The 25,060-nt window shown below is 36.1% G+C and overlaps 2 protein-coding genes across 2 annotated transcripts; one reads left to right on the top strand and one right to left on the bottom strand.

Annotated features, from left to right (window-relative positions):
• Positions 1–1,246: 1,246 nt before the first annotated feature.
• On the bottom strand, positions 1,247–15,051 carry renbp (renin binding protein). The gene is made up of 11 exons (XM_059350123.1): positions 14,915–15,051; positions 12,342–12,447; positions 11,279–11,354; positions 11,134–11,209; positions 9,880–10,061; positions 7,263–7,490; positions 5,817–5,898; positions 5,493–5,668; positions 4,816–4,947; positions 2,833–2,920; positions 1,247–2,009 (listed from the first exon to the last, which is right to left on the bottom strand). Exons 2-11 carry the CDS (start codon positions 12,440–12,442, stop codon positions 1,936–1,938), a joined length of 1,215 nt encoding a protein of 404 aa, XP_059206106.1. The 5' UTR covers positions 12,443–12,447; positions 14,915–15,051; the 3' UTR covers positions 1,247–1,935.
• A 4,595-nt stretch (positions 15,052–19,646) lies between these two features.
• Positions 19,647–23,611, top strand: LOC131985055 (ADP-ribosylation factor-like protein 4A). Its single transcript, XM_059350083.1, has 2 exons — positions 19,647–19,763; positions 22,263–23,611. Exon 2 carries the CDS (start codon positions 22,335–22,337, stop codon positions 22,938–22,940), a length of 606 nt encoding a protein of 201 aa, XP_059206066.1. The 5' UTR covers positions 19,647–19,763; positions 22,263–22,334; the 3' UTR covers positions 22,941–23,611.
• Positions 23,612–25,060: the final 1,449 nt, after the last annotated feature.

Genomic DNA, 25,060 nt, shown 5'->3' with positions numbered 1-25,060 from the left:
GTCATTTGAGCATGATTAAACATGCCGCCTTTAATATGGTAATAAAAAAGCTTATTGCATTCTGTTTTTTTTGAAGGTGTGGGGGATTGGGGGTGCGTCTTCTTGGGACATAGAAGTGGGTACGCGGCTAAAAAAGTTTGGGAACCGCTGGTGTAGACCATTTGAAATCAGCAGAGTGTGCTAAAACCAAAATTATGAGGCTGCGTTGTGTGACTCAGAGCTGGGCAGGGCTCCATCACTAGGTTCATTCCACATGAGCTGCACCTCGCCTGTAGACTGGACCAGAGCAAGTTTCCAGCTGTTTTCAGCAGTCTTTAGTCTATACAGGAAGTGACAGAAAAACTCACATCCTATTATATCTGATTTAAATTTTTTGAAAATGTTATCAGACCCATAAGTTTGCATGCAGTCTCAACTTATATTAAGATAAGAAAAATGTCCTTATAAAATGGTGTATAAGCCATCGAGTTCAGCGTTTAAGTTACATATAATTTAGTACAATTCTTTATTTTCTATTTTCTTCTAAATTGGGGCAGTTGTATGAACTATTAACATCAAATTGTCTTGAAGATTTTTTACTAGTGATTGAGACCATAGTGCTGTCCTTAAAAAAAATCTGAGGTATCAAATCAAGTGAGAAGTTTTCTCATTTTGCATTGAAATTAATGGACAGAAATGTTTTTGCAGCCAAACTTAGCACCCCCTGCTGGTATTGTTGGTAGAATGCAGCTTAAGGCACTTCCTGGTTTGCCTCCCTGCTCAGACCTGGAGGTTGCCGCCTGATTTTACATGAATTCTCATGTACCTCAGCATCATATCGGTTTGCCGCTGAACAGGCTATTTATCAGCTGAGCAGACCTACCTCTATCAAACTAGAGAAATACATAGAAAAAAATATTGGTAAAACACAGATGAAATAAAGACAAGCTAATAGCTGTTGATCAGTCAGATATTCACTGTCACGGCTTCACATCTGTGCAGATGTTACTTTAAGAATCCCCACATTAATTACAGCAACTTTTTGCGTTGCTTAATACTTCAATAAAGAACAGTCCAATGATAATAAACTAGGGCTATATATAGTTTATGATCTAGAAAAAAACAATGAGGCAGTACTCATGAACAGCTGTTATGCAGTGGACCTCATAGTGTGCTTGACCTAACAAAACCAAGGTGTTCTATAATTGTGCTCCACCTGTTGAGCCTTTCAACAGGTGCAGGCCAGACTTAGTTGCACATGTGCTGCATCCTAACGATATGATGACATTTGATCCTGTGTCTTCCGGGAAAAAAACTTTTTTATGCACACATGTACATGTAAAGTGTGTCTTCCATAACCTGTCATATCTGAAATTTCAATATCATTAAGTGTCTAACAAATTAATTCAGATAAATGGTTTGAATACATCACATTGCACATTTATTATGTATTATTATATTTCAATAATGCATGTATTGGCCTGTATAGATCAGAAGCAAAGCATGCCATAGCACAATAGAAGGCACATTTTTATGTTTGTTTCTTTGATTGTAATGTTTTAGTATGTATGATAGTAAGGTGGTGAACAGGTGAATCACATATAGATGTCAGCATGAGTGTGAATGAGTATTAGCCTAACGCAGGATTGTCATATTAGGTATCCTGGATTAATAATGTAAAGCATGTTAACAATATGGACTCAATGATTGGAAATGTCAGCGACTCATAGGAAGAAAACCATCAGATAAATGCAAAGTAATTCATGTTAATTAAGATTAATGTCAACACACTGGTGGTGAGATGCTATATAAAGATGATGAGCTGCTCTGTAACTGGTTGTCTATGATGAGAGGAAACAATTTACTTCACAGCAATGCATATTTGAAAATTAGTGCAATTTGCTGTATGAACTGATTATTGTTTTCCACATTATTACAACATTCATGTCAGAATGCTCAGTCCTTTTTTGCCAGCAGATCATCCAGAATACGCTCACACATGTACAGGCAGCGAGGCACGTGGAAGAACCCTAAAGAAGACAAGAGAAACACAATCATCATATTAACCCTTAATAGGCCACTCATTGAAATACTTGCAAATTCCAAATTTCAGAATATTGGAGGATATTATATAATGCCAGAATGTGTAAAAAAAAAATAAAAAAACATACGTACTCGGGGGAGGGGGTAATATTTTGACAAAATTTTTTACGAGATTAAAGCGGCAAATCTAGGAGAAAAAAATGTGCAGATTTATGAGATTTAAAGTGGTGAAACTGCAAGAAAAAAGTTGCTTTATTCCCACTTTTTTCTCGTAAATCTGTGACTTTTTTCGCACAGATTTGCCATTTTAAATCTCTTAAATGTGCGACTTTTTTTCTTGTAGATTTTCCACTTGATTCTAGTAAATTTGCAACTTTTTTCTCGAAATACGAAGTTAACTGAATTTACCAAATATAGTTATTTGCCCGATAAAGGGTTAACCAGGTAAAGCAGGAAAGTCCAAGGCCCCAGGACAGTGCCATTGTCCATCCAGTGCTGTCAGCCCCGCCCCCCCTCCACACCTAAACCTGGGCATGTGTTTGCAGTGGCATTTATGAAGTGTTTAAAAAGTAACAATTCTGATTTATTTAATGGTCAGACTGATTCACAAGTACAACTGAGGGTGCACACTCTGGCTGTCACATCAACGGATCTAAGAGCAAGTCTTGGTTTCATGCACAGGCCTACTCTGTACCTAACTGTTTTTTTATTGGTCAAGAAAGACAGACCAAAAACCACAGTGTCTATATGTTTTAGCAATTTCTGTTGTTGTGGCATTCAGTCAATTCTCTGAAGCAGTTATGTTCTTACCTTTAAACGGGCCTCCTTTAAAATCCAGTGCCACTTTCCCTTCTTGTGTTAAATAGCCAAACCACTCGCTGCTCTTAGCATCTGGGAACTATTCAGAATCAGGCACACATACAGTATATCATTATAGATATGTATTTTGTAAATTTACAAAAGATACATTGAACAAGCTTCAAACAGTAGAAAGTATATAGTATAGTCTCTGACTTCAACTCAACTCAGTTTTATTCATATAGCCCCAAATCAAAAATTTGTCTTGAAGGGCTTTACAGTGTGTGTACAGCATACAACACACTCTGTTCTTTGACCCTCACATCAGGTAAAAAAACAAAAACAAAACAACAACAGAGAGCAACAGAGGGGGAGCAGCAGATGTCATTTGTACAGAACAGATCAACATTTGTACCCCACATCCAGCCCAGTGGGACTGATTCTGAACCCCTCTGGATCCCTAGTTAGGAAAAGCGGTTACAGATAATGAATTAATTACTGAACAACACATTATGTAATAACATTCATGTTTTGTAATAATCTGCCAGGTTTTCTAATTAACAGCCTGAACACAATATGTGATCAATTTCCCTGCATTATAACAAATGATTACATATTGCTGAGCGCAGTAGTTTCTCATTTACTGTTGTGAAGAATGGGAACTGTTCCTTCCTTTGTTCCTGTTTCTTTGATAATTCCAGCACTCTGTCTCCTCTTTTCTCCTTTTTGACAAAGTTATTTTCCAGCTGCAGCTTCTGCATGAATAGCGTAATTTGACAGTGTTGTGTCACGTTACCAATGGAAATATAGCATTTAATTGTGATCTATCAAACATATATCCCTTGGCTGGCTATCCTATTTAAGATAATATTAGGCAGTACATGTAATGCCAGTAAAATGGTCAGGGGGACCAACCTCAGTTTGGGCCTGCTCAGGAGGTTAATGAATCCAGCACACTGGAAACACACAGTAAAACAGAGAACCAAGACCTCTAAAGTGTAAAAAAAAAAAAAAAAAAAGGTTCTTAAAAGTTTAGGCTACTAAAAGATTTAAGATAGGGCCTTTCCACACTGAGAATTAAACAAACAAAAAAAAAAAAAAAAAAATTAAAATGGGGAATATTCCATGACGATTATTAAGTTCAAAACTTTCACAGTAAGTCTGACACAAATATTGCAGTCCATTTACCACAGAAAATTAACCCATAAGAGCCCAGTTTATAACCCATTTATCCTTGAAAGAAAATTATGGGAGATCTGCCACAGACCAAGTGGACCACATAGAAAACATTTATGATGTTTTTTTAAAATACTACTGTTAAATGTCAAAAATCTGTGATGTGACATATATGTCACATTGGGCATTTATGGTATTTATGTTTATGATATTTCTTATTTTAATATAAATAAACTCAACACCTTTTCTGCTTACAGAGACACAAATTTGCCTTTTTCTCTGCATCTCCACAACATATATTAAAATTGTGACATTAATAGTGCTGTTAAATGGGTTAAATGCAATAAAGTGCACCATATTAACAGAATAGAATTGGTAAATTGGTTATAATTATAACAAAAAATAAGCTTTTTGAAATTAGCTACTTTTTCACATTTCTGTTTCCAGTCACTTAGGGATTTAATGAGTTAAGGTGAAGCATAAAGCTGAATATGGGAGATTCTAGAAGATTTAAAGTGTTTGTTACACCTGTGTCACCGTGGGTTCTTATGGGTTAAAGTTCTGCACCGTCCCCCAGCTCATCACTGGAGTACGGCTTGTCGCTGGCAGTACTGTGGTCACATTTCCACTGGGTGGCGCCAAAGGAACACGTTATTGTAGCAAGTGCCAGTATGCTCCGTTTATTGCACTGGTTTCTTACGTTCATGACTGAACAGAGTCTAATGTCTTACCATAATATGGAAAATTACTGCAGCACAGGCAATAACCACACTGTGATACAGTTTATTGTGCCTTGCTGGCACTGCAGTGTAAACTCACATGGTTAAAGGTGTATTCATAAACTTCAGTGAATCTCTCCAGCAGCTCTGGCTCCTTGGTTTGACTGTAGGCCATCAGAAAGGCGATGAGAGCCTCACAGTGGGGCCACCACAGCTTCATACTCCACTCCAACTGGGCAAATACACAAGCAGCATCAGACAGCCTGGTTTAACCTCCTGTGACCCTGCATCTTCATATGTGGACATTACACTTCTCAACAGCTGATCCCAGACAACAATGGACCAGGTACAAAACCTGATCAGATTGTATGGTTGAAACTTGTTTATTTGTGCTTAATAATGTTTGTAGTTTGATTTTCTGTACAAATTTGACTATTTTTAGCAATAGCAACAAGCTACGACACTGCTAATCAAGAAGTACTCATTTGAGAATGATCAAGCTTTACTATCATTCTTCCAAAGAGAGTTTTATACACTGGAGAATGAATTGTGTTATACAGTAAAATAAACCCATTTTTTTCTTTAAAAAATTACTTCTGCTTTTTGCTTTTTGTACTTATCAGGTCCTACTAATCCTAAATATTTAGGAGAAACTAGAAATACATACCAAAAACCTTGGGTCTCAGGAGGTTAATGCATTTCATCACATTTTATAATAAAAAAGCAAGGGAAATGCAATTATGCAAACATAATCATGTGTATAGATGATTGATGAACCTGTGTGGGGCAGTGACCATCCACATCCATAAAGTAGAAGAGACCACCATGTTGTTTATCCCAGCCGTACTGATAAGGGAGCTCCACAAACTTGTTGATGGCAGTCCTCTGGAGCTCCTTGTCCCCCTGCTCTGCACTGACCTGAAGCAGGAACCAGCCTGCTTCCAGAGCATGGCCTGAGTCAGCACATGTTAGCATGTGGGGAAGGACAAAGAAAGATGGAAAATGTTGAGGCAGACAAAAAAAAATAAAAAAAACAGGAAAAGAGCTCAAAGGTCGAAGCTCCCCCACAGCTGAGTGGTCAGCAGGCTGAGTGCTGTTTACCTGGGTTCTGCAGTCGGCCCTGGCAACCAGGCAGCTCTGTTCCCTCCAGTGACACGTTCTCCAGAATAGCTGTGCCATCTCTCTGTACCAAGTTACAAGAGAAGAAAAAAGGAAGTAAAATGAAACCAACTTGCAGTAATGGAGGGAGTCAAACTGTAACTTTCAGCTTCAGTTCCGGAGGAAGGAAACCCCGTTCAAAAGCAGACTGACATCAGTAAAAATCCAGCTCTAACATTACATAACCTTACTCCAGCTATTCTCAACCTTGGGGTCGCGAGATGATTTCTGGGGGTCTCCAAATCATTTTGGAAGTCAGCTCTGTCTCCACTGTGTTAAAGTGTTCATGTGTTCATGTGTTTTAGTCTTTTTGGTCATTTAATTTCTTTTTTTTAATCATTTTGTGGACAATTTGTGTCTTTTTTGGTCATTTTGTGTCTTCTTTGATTATTTTGTGGTCAATTTGTGTCTTTTTTGGTCATTTTGTTTCCTTTTTTGGTAATTTTGTGTCTTTTTTTAGTCATTTTGTGTCTTTTTGGTAATTTTGTTTCTTTTTTGGGTCATTTTGTGGTCAATTTGTGTCTTTTTTGGTCATTTTGTTTCCTTTTTTTGGTCATTTTGTTTCTTTTTTGGGTGATCTGAACTGTGCGTGTGAGATTCTGTTCAGTGAGAGGGGGTCGCGGACAACATGCATGTTAAATTGGGGGTCGCGACTCAAAAAGGTTGAGAACTACTGCCTTACTCAACAGTATGTTTGGCTAACCTGGTTGTTTACTTATAACCTGTTATGTGATGTAATACATTACTTAGCCCCATATAGTGTTTCTTGTAAACAATAAAAGTAATCTTTTAAGAATATTGAAATACTTGAGTAGGGAACAAAGTCCTTGAATGGACAACTGACATCAATTTAAATGTCATCTTGAATGGACAACAAAGCATCATGTGACATAATACTGGTGGAAGATCGATAAGGTTGCTTTTAAAGTTGAAATGTTTTTCTGATTATTACCACAAGCAGGAAATGCAGAGAGATTCATGTTTTTCATAAGATTTTTTTTAGTTTTTTGCAACTACAGTGATGATTTTTTATAATTGCCACTTGCTTTCATGGCAGTATCCTGCATTGCACTCAAACATAGGATTGCCAGGCTCTCTGACACTCTTATGTCACGGTGGCATCACTGCTGTGAATCCAAGCTGACTCCAGTTTAAATAAGATACAAGCTATCAGACACAGTATTTGATACTCGAAAGGAATATTTTCTCTGGAATATTCTTTTAAGCTATGTGTTGATAACTTTGTGGTTGCCTTGCCTTGATGCAACAGTGTGACATGACCTTGCCATGCTTTTTCAGGGTGTACGCCATAAACAAATGCAGTGAACCTCACCCCTTTATGAAGTCATTTTAACCACAAAGCATCAGTCGTGTTCTCAGTGTCCATACCTGGATATGTTGAAGAATCTGCTGTACACACCAGGTGCTCAGCTCTTTGTACTTCTGAACGACCTCCTGACCCCGGCCTTCAGTTAGCTGTTGCACCAGACACAACAGCATCATGGGAACTGCCATGCTATTGGTGGGAACGTCTCCAGGAAGCTGGGGCCGGCCCAGGCCTGATGAGTCCACCCGAACCCAGTAGATCAACTGCTCCATCATCTGTTCCGCCTCCAGCTAGCAAGGCAACAGAACAGTCAATCAGAGTGATGCTGTGATAATGTTGTTGCAATGAAAAGAGTCAAACCCTGTATGTGAACACAGTGCATTGGTAGCTAATGCAACACATATGCTCCAAACACCCACCATGAGGCACTAGATGGGTAACGTGTAATTCCTAGCCATTTACAGCTTTAAAAAATAAGGGGCAGCATTTAACCTAGTATCCCAGATGTCTTTGATATAACAGAAATATCAAGAGGATTTCATTTTTAACATGAAACTAGGGATAGATCGGTCAAAGACAACAGTGCAATATGGGACCATAGTAACATTAACTCAATTAGCACAATCAGAAACATGCTAAAGTGACTCTGCACACGCTCAGTAGGATATTGGGTAACGCTTTATAATATGGTCCTTGTAATAACCATTAATTAACAAGTAATAAGGCATTGTTCTCGCTTTAGAACTCTTTAGCTGCAAAAAGCATAGTTAACTGTTAACATGTGCAAAGTTAACTTATAATAAAAAAAGGACAATTTACTGAACAATATCTGAGGACACATTTTTAAGCACAGCCCATGTAAAAAGTCTATTTTGTTTAATTTTATTTATTTATTCTATTTTTATTTTCTATTTTTTTCCATGTATGTATATATATATTTGGAGTTTCTTATTTTGCACCAATGGGAGTTGCACTCCAATTTCGTTGTATATATACAATGACAATAAAGGCTATTCTAATAGATGAGCAAAAAAGTATATTTCAATATCAATAAGCAAACAAAAGATTAATAAAGGCATGGCAAAGACATAATGGGTGGGTTATGGGTGTTTGTAATGCTATTATGAAGAATTATAAGATACTCATGAGGCTTTTATTCATGTTCTTATTATAAATCTCTTATAGCCTGCTATTAGCTGTATTATAATGCCATTATTAACACTTATATAGGCTTATAAACACACAGTAATGTTAATAAGCATCTTGTAAGGACTTACAAGGGCCTTATTACTTGTTAATTAATGGTTATTACAAGGACCTTAATATAAAGCGTTACTGGATATTGTCTCTGCCTGTGAAGCAGTATCATTTCACCTCAGCAGGTGGGTTTAACCAAAAATACAGATTTTGATGTATAAACAGGGACAGTTATTTTAGTTTTACAAGTCCTGTACGGCACCATGTTTCACATGTTAGCTGCCTAGAGACTGACCTCTGGTGGAGGCTGCTGTGCATTACACATAAAAAACAACGCGACTCACAGTTTTTATTTTCTCGCATGTCTTTATTTTTGATGGTATTGAAAATTCGCATCAGGATTTTTGTATACTTGGTATACAGTAATACCACAATGCGGCTCAAGCCTTTTCTTAAGTTACTATTATTATTACTATGTACTGTAATATACTACTATTATTATTATAACGGCCTTATTTATTATTATTATTATTACAATTATTATATATTATATATTATATATCATATTATTTTATTTATAATTATTTTATTTATTTTTATTTTATTTTATATTGTTACTATTTATTATTACATATTATATTATATATTATATACCGTACTATTATTACAATTATATACCGTCTAGTCACTATAGCGTTGTTGCCATCATATCATCAGTATAATTACCATCATCTTGTCAACCTACCAACTGATCTGCTTTTTTTAACTTCTTAAGTGTTCTTGTTCTATTCTGTGTTTTTTTCGTTTGTTGTTTTTATTTATGCTACCTCAGTATTTTATTCTATTGTATTTTATTGTACTTGAATACCGGACTGCTGTGACAACCGAATTTCCCTTCGGGGATGAATAAAGTAATCTATCTATCTATCTATCTATCTATCTATCTATCTATCTATCTATCTATCTATCTATCTCTCTATCTCTCTATCTATCTATCTAATGCATCTCTCACCATCTCATCTTTAACCTACTCTACTTTGAAATTCTACTTCTGCATACTTGTATCTACAGACTTCATTCACGCTTTGAACCTTGTAACTTTGCCAGTTTTACATACTAGCTTCCATTAGGGTTTCTTATTTATTATTAACTTTTTAGCTGTACTTTTTGCTGTATTTCATAAAGTTGTGATTATTAAGGTTTCTGGTGCTGATGTCAGCAGTTACAGGTAGTTTGCAAAAAAAAATTGCACAAATCCAATACATGTCTCTCTCAGACAGAGTTGGGGATTGTGACTCATTCTCCAGAAATATTGTCATCAACCAAGAGTTGGTGAAAGGGAGCAGGAATATTAATACCATATTTCATAGCAGTCTGACCAGCTGTCAGAATATCAACCTTTGCATCGCTGTCATCCTAAAACTAGCAATTTCCATCCTGTGTCTAATATACAATCTAGTTTTAATTGTTGTTTTTTTGTACCTGCATGTCCTTGTCACCAGTGACCCTGCTCAGTTCGTCCATGGCCATGATGTAGAAACACTCGCTGAATACAGTCCTCTGGATTTTCACTGCTTTACCATCTCTTGTTAAGCAGAAGGCACACTTCTTCTGTCCACTGCTGCCGCTGGAGACACGAGCGAACTTTCTCAGGAACGCTCCTCCTGAGATGCAAACAAAACAATACAACAATCCACTTATGATTAGACTAAGACTTAAGGCAAGGCAAGTTTATTTGTATAGCACAATTCAACATAAGGTCATTCAAAGTGCTTTACATACACATTAAAAACAGCAAGACACAATTGAAAACAGTAAAAACAGTAAATTAAAACAGGGAAATAGAAATGAAAATACAAATAAGATACAGCAGGATAAGAAAATAGATAAAATAGTAAAAAGCACAAGTCAAACATTGCGTAGTGAAAAAGTAAGGGCAGGAGAGTAGAGCAGATAAGTGTTAAAGTTAAGAGTACGCTGCAATGTGACTTAAATATGAGTCATGACTATAAAGCTCTTTACATGACATCTTTCATTTAAATAAATAATTTTGGTTCTAAATTTCTTATAACCAAATTTTGACACTGTGCAGTATTAGCATAGTTGATTCACACCTAGAATTTTTCCTTGCTGTATAAAAAAATGAGAGTTACAAATGTTGCTAAATATAGCTTTGGTGAAGATTTAGGATGTTCTGATTTTCCCCATTTATTTAAATTGTGATAATAGTTTAAAAGGTGAAAACTAGGACATATTTTATTTTTGAAGTTTCCTTGTTAGGGAAAAAAACTTCTTACTGTAAAGCATTTTAAAGTGACAAATTTGTACGAAAAACGTTGCAGATTTATGAGATTTAAAGTGGTGAATCTGAGAAAAAAGTTGCTTTTTTCCCACTTCTTTCTCGTAAATGGGTGACTTTTTTCCACGCAGATTTTCCACTAAATCTCTTAAATCTGCCACTTTTTTTCTTGTAGATCTGCCACTTTAATCTAGTAAATTTGTAACTTTTTTCTCGAAATATTTTTATTTTGGATATCCGCTGAAGTTACCAAATACGGTTCTTTGCCTGATAAAAGGGTTAAGCCTCTTTTTTGGCCAGCCAGAATTATCATCCTAATTAATATCACAGTTAATGTGAATCACCGTGGTTACATCCACTTCTCCTATACAGTCTATGCTCTGGACATTTTAGCAAGAACATGTTAACTAGCTGAACCAAGCTTTACATTCACACACCTGCTTTTGCTGCTTCGAGGATTTCAGGCTTGCGGAAGCGATCCATAGTACGATACAGGCGGCAATACATCCATACCTGAAAAAACAATGAAAAACATCAACATAACATCCCATGTGCACGTTTCATATAATTACACAGACTTACCTGTCTGCCCTGCAGCCAGACGTACTTCAGCTCATCATAAACCTTCCCATCCCTCCCAATACAAGTGAAGAAGCCTCTGAAACGTGAAGCAGAGGGTCAAGTTCATCACAAGAGCACAAACTGATATAAACTGTTGTACACTACTGCTTGGCACACTTTAGGGCTGGGCGATACGACCAAATATGTTATCATGGTGGGAATGTTTATGTCCATCAATATTGATAATCATCACGATAAATGTCAAATCATTATTTCTTTCAAGTTAAAAGGATTTTTTCTCTGGAGTGATATTTAAAGAAACCAGATGGCTATTTGTGGTTTAGACTCTTCTTGATTATCAAACGATAACATTTCCCAAATATAGGAATATTTCACAAATCTCAGCTAGATTCAAACCAATTATTCTCAACAAATACTTGTAATTAGGGGTGCACCGATCGATCGGCGCCGATTTCCTTAATTTTGCGGGATCGGCGATCGGCCGATTATTGACTATTCGAATATTCGAAAATCGATGCCCTCCCTAGTTGTCTGTATGTTGTACAGAACAAAAACCACTTTATTTATGGCTGCAGTTATTTTGTTAGTTTGTCCTGTAAATTGTTGCTATTCATTTTAAGTTCAATATTTCATTAACTACCTCAAACATTGTGATTTCCTATATTTGTTAAAGAAAAATACTGCTGTGTTATTGTTTTTCAATATAATAAGATTCAAACATTGAAGGTGTATATTGTGACTTATAAAAAAATCGGTATCGGCCAAAATCGGAATCGGCAGGTCAGGCTTTTTAAAAATCGGTGATCGGCCAGAAAATCGCAATGGGTGCACCCCTACTTGGAATTTATTATTATTCGACTGTGTTGACTGTAGCTTGATTCTGAAACTTCCCTCTTTAGGTGAATGGGTGGTTTCATTACATTAAATATTTACTGAACATATTTTCTATATTTTTATTATGTCACACTAATTAGCGTTTAATTGCCCAGCCCTAGAAGTACTTTAAAAAGCCATTAGCAGGCAAAATTTTCATATCAAAAGCATTCAAGTGTAACTGCAGTACCCATGTAGAGTGTCATGAGAATATTTGAGCCAGAAATCCACTGTGTTGTCCAGTTCTTTATGAATCCGTTCGCGAAACTCCTCCAGCTTCGCCACAGACATTGTTTCTTTCAAAAGAACATGAAAATCAGTTTGTGATAAAACGGTATGATGTATGACATTCCCCTGTTTACTTCTGCCTTCATCACAGGAATACTTAATGGTAAGCTATGCAGGACTTTCCTTAAAAACAACATCAATCATCACTTCTGACCCAGTAGAATTGAAGCCCAGTATTGGTATCTGCAGAGACCCCCACTGCCTGGATTGTCTGTTTTCCTTACATTTTGCATGGCATGGCAAAAAAAAAAAACAAGTGTAGAAAGTTCATTGCTTTTAGGAGAGGATGGGCCAAGTTTGCATTTTGTGTTTACAAACAATAAGAAACAATTCCTGCATATTACGTCTTTAACATCTCCCAAAACATGAAATGAGACTTTAAACCAAGTTTTCTGGTAAATTTGGCAAATTATTTACAACAACAGTGCTCTTGTTAAATAATAAATGCAAAGATCACACAGATGCTTGGCTGGTGAAACAATATCGGAAGGTAACAAGTATGTTGATCCGTGTAGTTTTCCAATATGTAGGCAGGGGTAGGCTGTAAATTAAGAGTAGGCTGTAAGAGTATTGTACTTAAGTACAGTTTGTCAGTATCGCGAGTACTCATCACAGTATTGGATTGAATTCAATTCAATTCAATTCAATTGGCTTTATTGGCATGACGTAACATTGTATATATTGCCAAAGCAAGCATCAGAAAAAAAGATAACAGTAAGGAATATTGAAAGCAATATTTACAATAAATTATTATAATTCTATTATTCATTTTAAAAGAAAAGAAAAACTAATAACAATAAAAGAAAGCAATATTTACAATCATTGAATTACAATCAATATATCATTCATACAATCTAACTGTCTAACTGTCCCAGCAAAGAAGAAGAAAAAATAAAAATAAAAACAAAACAAACAACAGCTGTGTGTCACTCGCTGTCTCTCAGTGTGTGTTTTTCCTCATCTGACCATTTAAAAAAAACTTTTTTGACGGATTAAAATTTTTGGAAATATGTTTCTCTAATTAGTTCATATTTTTTACATTTGGTGAGGAAGTGTACACAGTATCGGTGTATCCAAATTATGACTCAAAGCAACATTCTAATAACCTCAGTTGTTTAAAAAAAAACAGGCTGCAATATCTGATTTAGGGTTGGGCGATGTCTGCCAAATTGATGTCCACAGTGAAACTACTCACATCATATGGGCCCAAAACCCACTACAGGAGCTATATCCACTGATGATGATGACATCATCTATCGGCCAATCCCTAATCTGATTTTCACCATTAGATATCTGATTTCTACTCATTTAGCTGTCACCGTTTGTGTGAGTGAAGGACCTGAAATAAAGACTATTGTTTCTATTGTGTAACTTTTTATCTGTCTCATCATTGAGTCATTCCAAAGCTTACAGTACTCTGAGCAGAAAACACTGTGTAGTGGCAATGTTGTCCGAAAAAAAAATTACAAAATTAAACTTAAAACAAACTTAATCAAAATGCCACTGATGCACCATGAGCGTGTGGTGTACGCAGCAAAGAAGGTGATGTCCATGCATGATTATTAGTTCCAAAAGGTTTATTATTTTATCCATTGCGAGCAAGCAAACAAAAAGAACAAAGAAACATGGCTCCTGCTGCCAACCCAAATTCCATAAAACACAAAATATAATATGTAAACTAAATATGCTAAACAATAATGATGATTAAACTAAAGCAATTAACTAGCAAACCCAAAATATTATCAAAATAAACAAACGTCTAGAATAATTAAACAATACTCAATACACATACTTTTATGTGGTTTAATTTATAAAAGTTTTAATCATTTAAATTGATGTAAAAATCAAATTGATATTAAAATATCAAGAAATACTCAAGTAAAGTACAAGTATCTCAAAATTGTACTTAAATACAGTACTTGAGTAAATGTACTTAGTTACTTCCCCCACTAACTGCTAGTAAAAGGATGACATGTTCTTGATGTGTGGTGAACTGTCCCTTTACACCTCATGAACACATTTCAGTGGAAAAAAACACCTCCTAAATCAGAAAAAGGGAACCATCTGAGAAGCACGTGAATGCGCCATAAAACAGTTTACCACAAACTGAAGAGTGGAGGAAAATAAAGCCTGCAAGTGCTGCAGCGATGGACAAAATCCGTGTTTTGCAACATTGAAGCATGTAAACATTCTACACTAGAGCCCTAGAATAAACGTATCAATCTGAAAATGAGCCTACCACCGCCTTTAATGTTGAAGGCTTAAACAGACAAACCAGAAATGTGTCATCTTATTTAATTTAGTTCGCCATTAAAAGCGAGTTAGCCGTATTATATTGGTTTTGAGAGTATGACCCGACTACAAGTTGTCCCTGTGTCCGTTAGAAGGAGAGAGAACAGTTCGGCTGCAGCAGCAGAGTGGTAAATGTTACTGTTGTGTTTCAGTAAGGAGACAGAACAGTCAGAGTGGTCTTACCTTAGAGTCAGAGCAGCTCCACAGGCTCAGTGAGTGTCCAGCAGCAGGATCAGTGGAGAGATGTCACATGACCGCTGCTGTAAGGAAGTGGAAAGAGGAGCACAGGCGCGTGAACACCACCACGGGCTCCTTCTCAACTCTGTGTGTGTGTGTGTGTGTGTGTGTGTGTGTGTGTGTGTGTGTGTCTATATATATATATATATATATATATATTTCTGCTCATGCATCTTAGTGTTATTGTTATTTTATTTTTTATTTTATCATGCTGTTGTTTCTATGTTTTATTATTATTACTTTCTCCTTTTTTTTTATGTAAAACACTTTGTGTTGCATCTCTATTATATATATATATATATATATATATATAAGTAGACATTCACTCCTCTACTACACAATATTGCATCTGACACATTGATATATTGTTGTTGTCTTTATTTACTATTTTTACTTAATGAATTGTATATGTCATTGATTTGTCTCACACATATATTTTATGAAATGTATCTATATTGTTTTTTTGTTTTTTTTAACTTTTGTGCCAATAAAGCCTTATTGAAGAAAGAAAGAAAGAAAGAAAGAAAGAAAGCCTTCTTTCTCTTCTTTTAATGGTCTTTTTATTGATGACAAAGCATGTATAAGACAATGACTGTACAGGAAGAATTTTTTTGTACAACATCCACCCATGACACAACACAACCAACTGCCAAAACCTCCGAACATACACATACATATACAGCCACTGGCAACAAATTGTAAGAGTAACAACCCAAAGGATGAAATTCATGGAAGAAAACATGGAATAAATAAATAAATGAAATAAAGATAAATAAATAATAAAATAATAATAATAATAATAATAATAATAATAATAATAATAGTAATACAATTTTTAAAATATGGGGGAAAGGAGGGGGGGCTATTGTTTAGGGTTTCTCAAGTAGGGGTGCCATATTTTGGAGAATTTGTCATCCGATCCCTGAATAGTGTATCTAATCTCCTCTGGATTCATGCAGGATATCATGTCTCTCTCTTCAGTATAATAGCTCATCGAGCTAGTAAAGAAGCAAGAGCCAGAAAGTTGAGCATAGCTTTACGTTCAAATCTGGAGCAAGGCCAAAAATACCAGACAATGGATTGGGCTCAATTCGATGATGAAGGATTTCTGATAACGCATGAAAAACCTAAAGAGGGACATGTCCAATACGAGTCTTTTCTTTCTTTATTTTATTTTCTCTGGAAGAAAAAAAAAAAAGACACAGAACAGGTCTCAGATTTCTCAAAGAAAAAATAAACACAAAAAATAGCCTAGTTATACATTCATCAAGTTAAACAAATATGTTATTTTGAATACATATTGTCACCAAATGATTTCATGAAAGTAGCTAGCCTACTTTTATTATGACAAAAACTTAACACAGATGTGTTTACTGGCAGGATTTTGTGTGTGCTGTCCTGTTCATGAATGTGAATGACGGACTGAGATTTGAAGTGTTTAAACCAGCAGAGGGCAGCATGGACCGCTGCACTATCATTAACATTTAGCTTGTGCAAATGGACAGGTCCAATCCTATTTATATACAATCTATGGTCCAATCCCAGCTGAGGAGGAGTTAACAGGTTAAATCATCTATCACTGTGACTTCAAGCATAGCACAACAAAAGGACCTGTTTAACTTCCTGTTATCTAACAGGCCCCAGCCACTTATGACAGTTTAAAATACTGATAGTCAGTAGTGGAATGTAACTAAGTACATTTACTCAAGTATTGTACTTGATGATAGCAAGGTTGAATGATAACAAAGGGAAATTTAACCAGGTCTGGGGTCATTTTCTGAATCATATAAAAGGGGAATAGGTGCCTACAACATATAAGGGGAGGACGACTTGCATGTATGTGTGTGTGTGTGTGTGTGTGTGTATATATGCGTGTATATATGTTATCATATACTAATTTTGCGAACATAGTGTTTAGTGTTGGGAAATGTGCTGCTGCACTGTTTATGGGCTGGGATTTGGGTATGTATGTGTATTTGCATGTATATGCATTTTTTAAAATTATTTTATGTATTTTTGTTTAATATGGTCGATTTGTTTGTGTGAAAGTTTGAAATCTTTAGTATGATGTTTGACCTATAAGAAATTGAATAAAAACTTAAATAACAAAAAGTATTGTACTTAATTACAATGTTGAGGTACTTGTACTTTACTTGAGTATTTCCATTTTATGTAACTTTATATTTCTACTCCACTACAAAATATTGCACTTTTTACTCCACTACATTTAGCTGACAGCTTTAATTACTTTTCAGGTCGAGATTTAACATGAAAAACATGATCAATTTAAAATGATTCAACTTTTTTTTATTTTATTAAACAACATAACAGTATATTAAGTAGTTAAAATGAACTCTATCTTTACTAAATTAAAACATTGCTTACATAAATGCATGAATACATACATATATTCTAATAATATATATTTTTTAATTATATTATTATTATAATATTATATATTAGAATATATAAAACAACCTGAGTGGGTCATAGTTAACTGTTAACAAGTGCATAGTTAACTTATAAAAGATGAGCAAAAAAGTATATTTTAATATCAATAAGCAAACAAAAGATTAATAAAGGCATGGCAAAGACATAATGGGTGGGTTATGGGTGTTTGTAATGCTATTATGAAGAATTATAAGATACTCATGAGGCTTTTATTAATTCGTATTCTTATTATACATCTCTTATAGCCTGCTATTAGCTGTATCATAATGCCATTATTAACACTTATATAGGCTTATAAACACACAGTAATGTTAATAAGCATATTGTAAGGACTTACAAGGGCCTTATTACTTGTTAATTAATGGTTATTACAAGGACCTTAGGTAACACTTTACAATAACCAACTAAATAATGTTTATAGATGGTTTATAAAGCAATTATTAACCATTTACAAAGTGCTTTACATATTTAATCGTTAAATGTTTTCAACCAATTTATTAAAGGTATATGAATCATTTCAAAATCATTAACATACTTAATATGGAGTTAAAAATATTAAAATGGGTGCAACTAAAACTATTTACAAACAATTAATTATAATGTAATTGTTTGTTAATGGTAAAGTAACTATAAACGTACATTAATAGACATGTTTATAAATAAATATACATCTATTTGCCATTTATACATGATTAAGTTGATAAACATTAATAAATTATGTATTTACCATTCTAAATGGTCTAGAAACAGTTTATAAATGATGATTAAACATTAATAAACTATCTGTTTACCGTTTATACATGATGGTTATTGTAAAGTGTTACCGGACCTTAATATAAAGCGTTACCAATACTTCTTCCACCACTGCTGATAATACATTCATTTAAATAGGTTAATAATTAGGCCTGTTATGACATGTTTATGTTGTCTTCAATCATGTCAATCGGCATAACAAAGACAATATTGTCTTGGTTAATGTCAAGTAGTCATGACCAAGACATGTCAGACCAGGTCTGGCCTATATGTGTAACAGAAAACGGTATTGGAACAATCCATCTAAAATAACATGCTTATGGCCTCCATCCATCCGGTGTGTTTGGGGAGGTTTCCTCTGTCTGAGTGCCAGAAAATACTCGTTCACGCACACCACGAGCGTGTATTTAGTTGGCTGTTACGTGCGCGTGTGAGCGCAGCAGGCGTTGTTCACAGCAGATCAGGAGATCAAGTCGTCTCGTATCAGGCAGAATGAGACCGGAAATCTTGCTATCAGTCCTTCGCAATAAAAGTTTCAAATAAGTGCAGATCTGCTAATTTAATCTAGTAAATTTGCAACTTTTTTCTCGAAATATTTTTATTTTGGATATCTTTTTGCAGTTACTGTACAAACGACTACCATTTTTCTCCAAAACGTCACACATTTGAGATAAGATGTTTTGTCACATAACAAAGGATGCCTTGAATGTCATGAAAATGATAGGCTAATAACTCAGTTTTGACCAAAAATGCAGTTACTGCCTTTTTGCTTTGTAGGGCAGAATTGTACTTCAGTACAGTACTTGAGTAAATGTACTTAGTTACATTCCACCACTGTTTGAAGTTCAAATAAGGGTTAGAGCAGCTATTCTCAACCTTGGGGTCGCGAGATGATTTCTGGGGATCGCCAAATCATTTTGGAAGTCAGCGTGTGTTAATGTGTTTTAGTCTTTTTGGTCACTTAATGTCTTTTTTTGGTCATTTTGTGTCTTTTTAGGTCATTTTGTGTCTTTTTTTGATCATTTTGTTTCTTTTTTTGGTCATTGTGTGTCTTTTTTGGTCATTTTGTGTCTTTTTTGGTCATTTTGTGTCTTTTTTTTATCATTTTGTAGTCAATTTGTGTCTTTTTTTGGTCATTTTGAGTCTTTTTAGGTCATTTTGTGTCTTTTCTTGATCATTTTGTGGTCAATTTGTGTCTTTTTTGGTCATTTTGTTTCCTCTTTTTGGTCATTTTGTTTCTTTTTTGGGTGATCTGAACTGTGCGTGTGAGATTCTGTTCAGTGAGCGGTGGGTCACGGACAACATGCATGTTAAATTGGAGGTCGCGACTCAAAAAAGGTTGAGAACTACTGGATTAGACGGTATTAGAAAGCAGGTTCCTCATGAGGGACTTTATTTTGAAAAGCCTTTGCGGAAGCCGTGTTGTTTCGTGCGTGTGACTTTGCGCCGCTGATGAATGAACAGAGAGACCGTCTTTGGGCAGAGAGAGCTCCAGCGGCTCTGAGGACGTGCTGAGAACACGACCCGACAACATACATTATGAGGACATACTCTGAGTTTCTGTCGGACTAACGCTACATTGGTTGTGGAGGTAAGTTGGCTGTAGAAACACTATAAATTGTGCTGTTTAGTTCACAACACACCGTAATAACTGCTGTCAAAATCGCATTTAACGTCACAGGCAACTACAGTTATTTTTTCATAAATGAGTCAAATATTTTAACAATGCTGCTAGCCTTCCTCTATGCTGTGTGTTATGTGTCATCTAACGTTGATGCACACCCCATTAACGTGACATGTAAATGTAAATGTGCAGGCCTGGATGTTAGCCACACCAGTCCCAATAAAGCCAATTTAACTTTTATGATTTCTCTCAACACTAACTTGTTGGCATCATAGCCACAGTCAAGTGGAGCCTGCTGTGGTAAAGCACACAACAGAGAAAAGTAATGTTTCATACCAGGCTCCGTTCAAAAATCTCCCGAATTAAAGCGGATTTGACTTTTTTCAGCTGTAAAGCTAGCTTCACCTGTCGTGTTTTACATGAGCAGAATGAATCCTGGTCACAGGTCTAATCTAGTGCACCGATCAGCTGGGAATTATAATAAAATGTCCACTTTCTGTGAGAAACAACTGAGTCTTGCTATAAGTTAACTGTACCAGTATGCATTGGGTTAGGCGGAAGGTGTAGCTGGTAACCAGTTGTAATGCAGACCACATGCATGCCGAATTTATTACAGCTTCGTTGTGTGTTGCTACAGGTGTTGAATTATATCTTTCGATTCATGTGTTTTCTGATTAGCAGTGTTTTAAGAATTGACAGGATTTTTACATTGAAATCCTCCCTGTCATCGGCTGATGAGAGGAGTCAGTATATGTTGCCGAGCAACACCTCTCTAAGCATATTATATATATTATATATATATATATATATATTATATATATGGGTCAATGAATGAATGAATGTGAAATAAAATGAGGAAAAAATACAATCCACGTTTACATTGCAACACTATGGTATGTAACAGATTGTATATAATTTGTCAAAACTTTAGAAAAAAAAGGTTGTTTTAGAATATGTTCTGCTCAATATTGATGAAATGTGTAAATATAGAAATACTAAAAAATCATTTTATGGTTATTTTTATTTTTTTTAGAATGAAGTAGTTATATGTATAAGTCCACTTAAATACAATGTAGGTGGATTAAGTATTTCATATTTATTTCATTTTTTTGTGGTTACACCATTTCACATCTTGCCAACCCTTATTTGTCACTGACCCATATATTACATTACATTACATTACATGTCATTTAGCAGACGCTTTTGTCCAAAACGACTTACAATAAGTGCATTCAACCTGAAGGTACTAGACATAGACCATAGGAATCAAGTAAGTACAGAACTTTAAGAGCTAACTGTCATCGCTAAAGGAGTGCTATATGTTAAAGAGGGAGAAGAAGAGAAAAGAATAAGAGCATTTTTTTTTTAAATATATATGTTAGGTGACCATACCTCCATGTCCGTCTGCTGTTTGGTTAAAAGAGCCTCCTGTCTGTCCCCATCACTGAAGACTGGACGGACAGTTCAATCTGGGATATCACTAACATTCAAAAGCCTTCATTGCCTTGTTTACTGATTCACACACTCAAAAGAAATGAGTGTATGATTTAGTGTGTATCAGGGCTGGGCGATATATCTATCTATCTATCTGTGTGTGTGTGTGTGTGTGTGTGTGTGTGTGTGTGTGTCTAGGGCATATCTCACTGACCTCAGATTTCGTATACGGCTTGCACATGGCACGAAGGTGTGCTTCCTCGATTTTGAAGATTTTTGAATAAATTTTTCCAAAATATCATCATAGGACGTGTTGCAGCATTGCACTGTTTCCAATCGGACGCCATTTAGGGGAGCTCCGCCCCCTTTTAGGGGAGCTCCGCCCCATTGTGTGATAGGCCTACACCTGGTCAGTAACACAATTCACTCTGGATTTCCACCCTGACTCATCTCATCTGTAAGTCTATTTAGCCTACCTATCTTTAGGAATGTGCTACAAGGTTCAACTTTCCAAAAATATTCGAATAGTTTCCAGTGAATATCAATGTTCAATGTGTATGTGCTCGATGGCGTGCATACCTTATGAAAAGTAAGTGTTTTATGGAGTTGCAGACGTTGTAGTGGTCTGCATGTAATTTCTTTTTCCCTACAGCTATTGCTGTATGGGACCAGTGCTCGGTGCGATTGCCCCGAGGCCCTAATAATAATAATAATAAAACTACTTGTGACATGTCATATTTGGCTTTGACTGAACATTTGCTCTCATTTTGCAATAAAAATATCAGGATATATATCGTATATCGGCCTAAATATGTTGGGATATGACTTTTGGTCCATAACGCCCAGCCCTAGTGTGTATGTATTAGCTTTGTATGAAAGTGTTTGCTAAATGACATTGTAGAACTGTTAATCCATCCTCATTCATCTCTCACTGCCAGTATAATACTCTGATGGAGAGGAGAGGGGCTATATTCCCTTGTTGGCTGTTTGTGTGCTCTGACTTAATATATGCATGCTGTGTTGACCCCCCAGGCTCCTGCTGCAGTCCATGTGAATATAGCAGCCTGGTGAATATTTGGCGCCGACTTCTCCCGCTCTACCAAGATGGGGAACAGATTATCAGACCATCACTCCCTCTTCTCCTGCCTGCCGTCCTTCCAGGCTCTCCACATCGTCATTCTAGGACTGGACAGCGCAGGAAAGACCACCGTTTTGTACCGCCTGCGCTTCAATGAGTTTGTGAACACCGTCCCGACGAAGGGTTTTAACAACGAGAAGATCAAAGTGTCACTGGCAGGTAGCAGACGGACAGTGTCCTTCCACTTCTGGGACGTGGGCGGTCAGGAGAAGCTCCGCCCTCTGTGGCGTTCTTACACTCGATGCGCCGACGGCATCGTGTTCGTGGTGGACTCGGTGGACGTGGAGCGGATCGAGGAGGCCAAGACGGAACTGCACAAGATCACGCGGCTGGCGGAGAACCAGGGAGTGCCGGTTCTGGTGGTGGCTAACAAACAGGACCTGAGGAACTCCGTCAGCCTGGCTGAGATGGAGAGCATGTTGGCTCTAGGGGAGCTCAGCACCCCCACTCCCTGGCACCTCCAGCCTGCTTGTGCTATCATTGGTGAGGGATTACAGGAAGGTCTGGAGAAGCTGCACACCATGATCATGAAGAGGAGAAAGATGCTTTGGCAACAGAAGAAAAAGAGATGATGTGCTTACAGGAAAAGCAAATTTGAGCTGGGACTAAAGCTACTTAGGAACTAGTGTGAGCTGCATACAATCTGAACAGTCATTTGGCTCTAATGAAGTCTGACTGGCTGAGTTGGACCCTGTTTGTTCAGGTCGGTGAGGGTCTGGCTCCAACAGGACAGTGGGATTAGTTTTGCTCCATGGATATTTAATGCCAACAATCCTGTCAGCAACAAGTCATTCATTAAGAAGTCCAGTATTATGCTGAAGTTTACACCGAACTCTTTAAAGTGGACAATGAGCTTTGACTTGCCTGTTTTATGTTACTTGTTCAAATGTGCGGCGACTTGAGATGGGTATCGTCAGGGTGTTATTGATACTGATGCTGCTTATCAATAACATACACTACCGGTCAAAAGTTTTAGAACACCCCAATTTTTGCAGTTTTTTATTGAAATTCGAGCAGTTCAAGTCCAATGAACAGCTTGAAAGGGTACGAAGGTAAGTGGTGAACTGCCAGAGGTAAATAAAAAAGGTAAGCTTAACCAAAACTGAAAAATCATGTACATTTCAGAATTATACAAGTAGGCCTTTTTCAGGGAACAAGAAATGGGTTAACAACTTAACTCTATGGAGTCTTGGGCTATTTTGTCCATTTTTGAATTCTTTTCATGTCTTTGTAAGTCATTTTGTGTCTTTTTTTGGTAATTTTGTGTCTTTTTTTAGTCATTTTTTGTCTTTTGGTGTCTTTTTTAGTCATTTTGTGTCATTTTTTTGGTCATTTTGTGTCTTTTTTTAGTCCTTTAGTCCAACATAAAATGTGATTTTGAATCTTTTTTTTACTTTCAAAACACTATCATGCTCAATCAAGAATTTTAAATGTTGCAAATGTGCATTCATTTCAGAGTACACTGAGACATTAAACTGCATAATTTTCAATTAAATTCTGGAAAAGTTGGTGTGTTCTAAAACTTTTGACCAGTAGTGTACATATTGATACTGTTATTGATACTCTCCACGATTTTTTGCGAAAATAAAGATGTAAAAAGATTCAACAGTTAAGGTAAAGTGAGGCGGCACTTTTGAACATTTGTCTGTCAGCAGCTTTGTTATCAGGGTTCCACATGAAGCGTTTTCAGTCAGATGTTTTACTGCCTCGAAGCCAAACTTACTTGTCCAAAATAGAAAATGTAGGCAATTGCGCACATTGTTCCAGATCAGAAACGTGATCTCTGATTAGCAGTGGTGGAATGTATGTACAGTACATTTGTTCAAGTACTGTACTTAAGTATAATTTTGAGGTAGTTGTACTTTACTTGAGTACTTCCTTACTTTTCTGCTACTTTATGCATCTACTCCACTACATCTCACAGGGAAATATTTTACTTTTAATGCCACTACATTAAGGTACCAGTCATTTTTTTAAATTATTATTCTATTTTTTTATTATTTATTATCATTATTATTATTCAGATTATAAATACAGAATATACATTTATTTTTTATTTGCCCAGTTGGACAACTGCATGAGACGTTCCACTTGCTTGAAGTAAGTTTACTTTCCCCGAGCAAGCAGAAAAGCATTAATGTTGAGTGCTGCATTTGGGGACGATTAGGAATTTCAAAATGTCAGTTATCTCAGACCAGGGGTCGGCAACCTTTACTAACAAAAGAGCCATTGTCGGCCAAATTTCCGAAAATTTTTGGAATGAAGCCACAAACCTTACTTTGAGCCTGACAAGAAAGATAAAACAGACTAAAACTGAGTCTAAATTAGCCTAGCAACATTACTAATAGATCATAAGGAGCATTTATTTATATGTTTTTCTCAAATTGAGAAAGATCCAAATGCAAATGAGGCTGGACACAGAAAAAATATCTCAGGAGATTTGAATCGAAAGCTATCCTAGCTAGGGAAATTTAAAACTAGACTTGAAATTGGCAAAATTTAAAGGTTACACTGGACCGTAGACTTTCACAAGCTATGATCCACAGTTGACACAAAAGTTAAAAAAAAAATGTTAATACCATATATAAGCTACACATTTTTAAAATAAAGAATACAGATTGCTTTGGGCCTACACCAATGACTAATGAAAATGAAAATGTAAAGAAATGAACGTTTCATTTCGTATAATTTT

This window comes from Centropristis striata, chromosome 14, assembly GCF_030273125.1.
Source record: "Centropristis striata isolate RG_2023a ecotype Rhode Island chromosome 14, C.striata_1.0, whole genome shotgun sequence".
NCBI lineage: Eukaryota > Metazoa > Chordata > Actinopteri > Perciformes > Serranidae > Centropristis > Centropristis striata.
The sequence above is the reverse complement of the archived record's forward strand: the minus strand, read 5'-3'. Positions and strand labels throughout refer to the sequence as shown.

What these genes read in the sequence shown, in the direction of transcription:
- renbp (XM_059350123.1), bottom strand. Translation starts at nt 12,442, where the DNA reads ATGTCTGTGGCGAAGCTGGAGGAGTTTCGCGAACGGATTCATAAAGAA. An exon ending in TCTGGCTGCAGGGCAGACAG is followed by an intron (nt 11,210 to 11,278) that starts GTAAGTCTGTGT and finishes TTGTTTTTTCAG; the next exon opens with GTATGGATGTATTGCCGCCT. An exon ending in GGGCCGACTGCAGAACCCAG is followed by an intron (nt 5,669 to 5,816) that starts GTAAACAGCACT and finishes GTGCTGACTCAG; the next exon opens with GCCATGCTCTGGAAGCAGGC.
- LOC131985055 (XM_059350083.1), top strand. Translation starts at nt 22,335, where the DNA reads ATGGGGAACAGATTATCAGACCATCACTCCCTCTTCTCCTGCCTGCCG.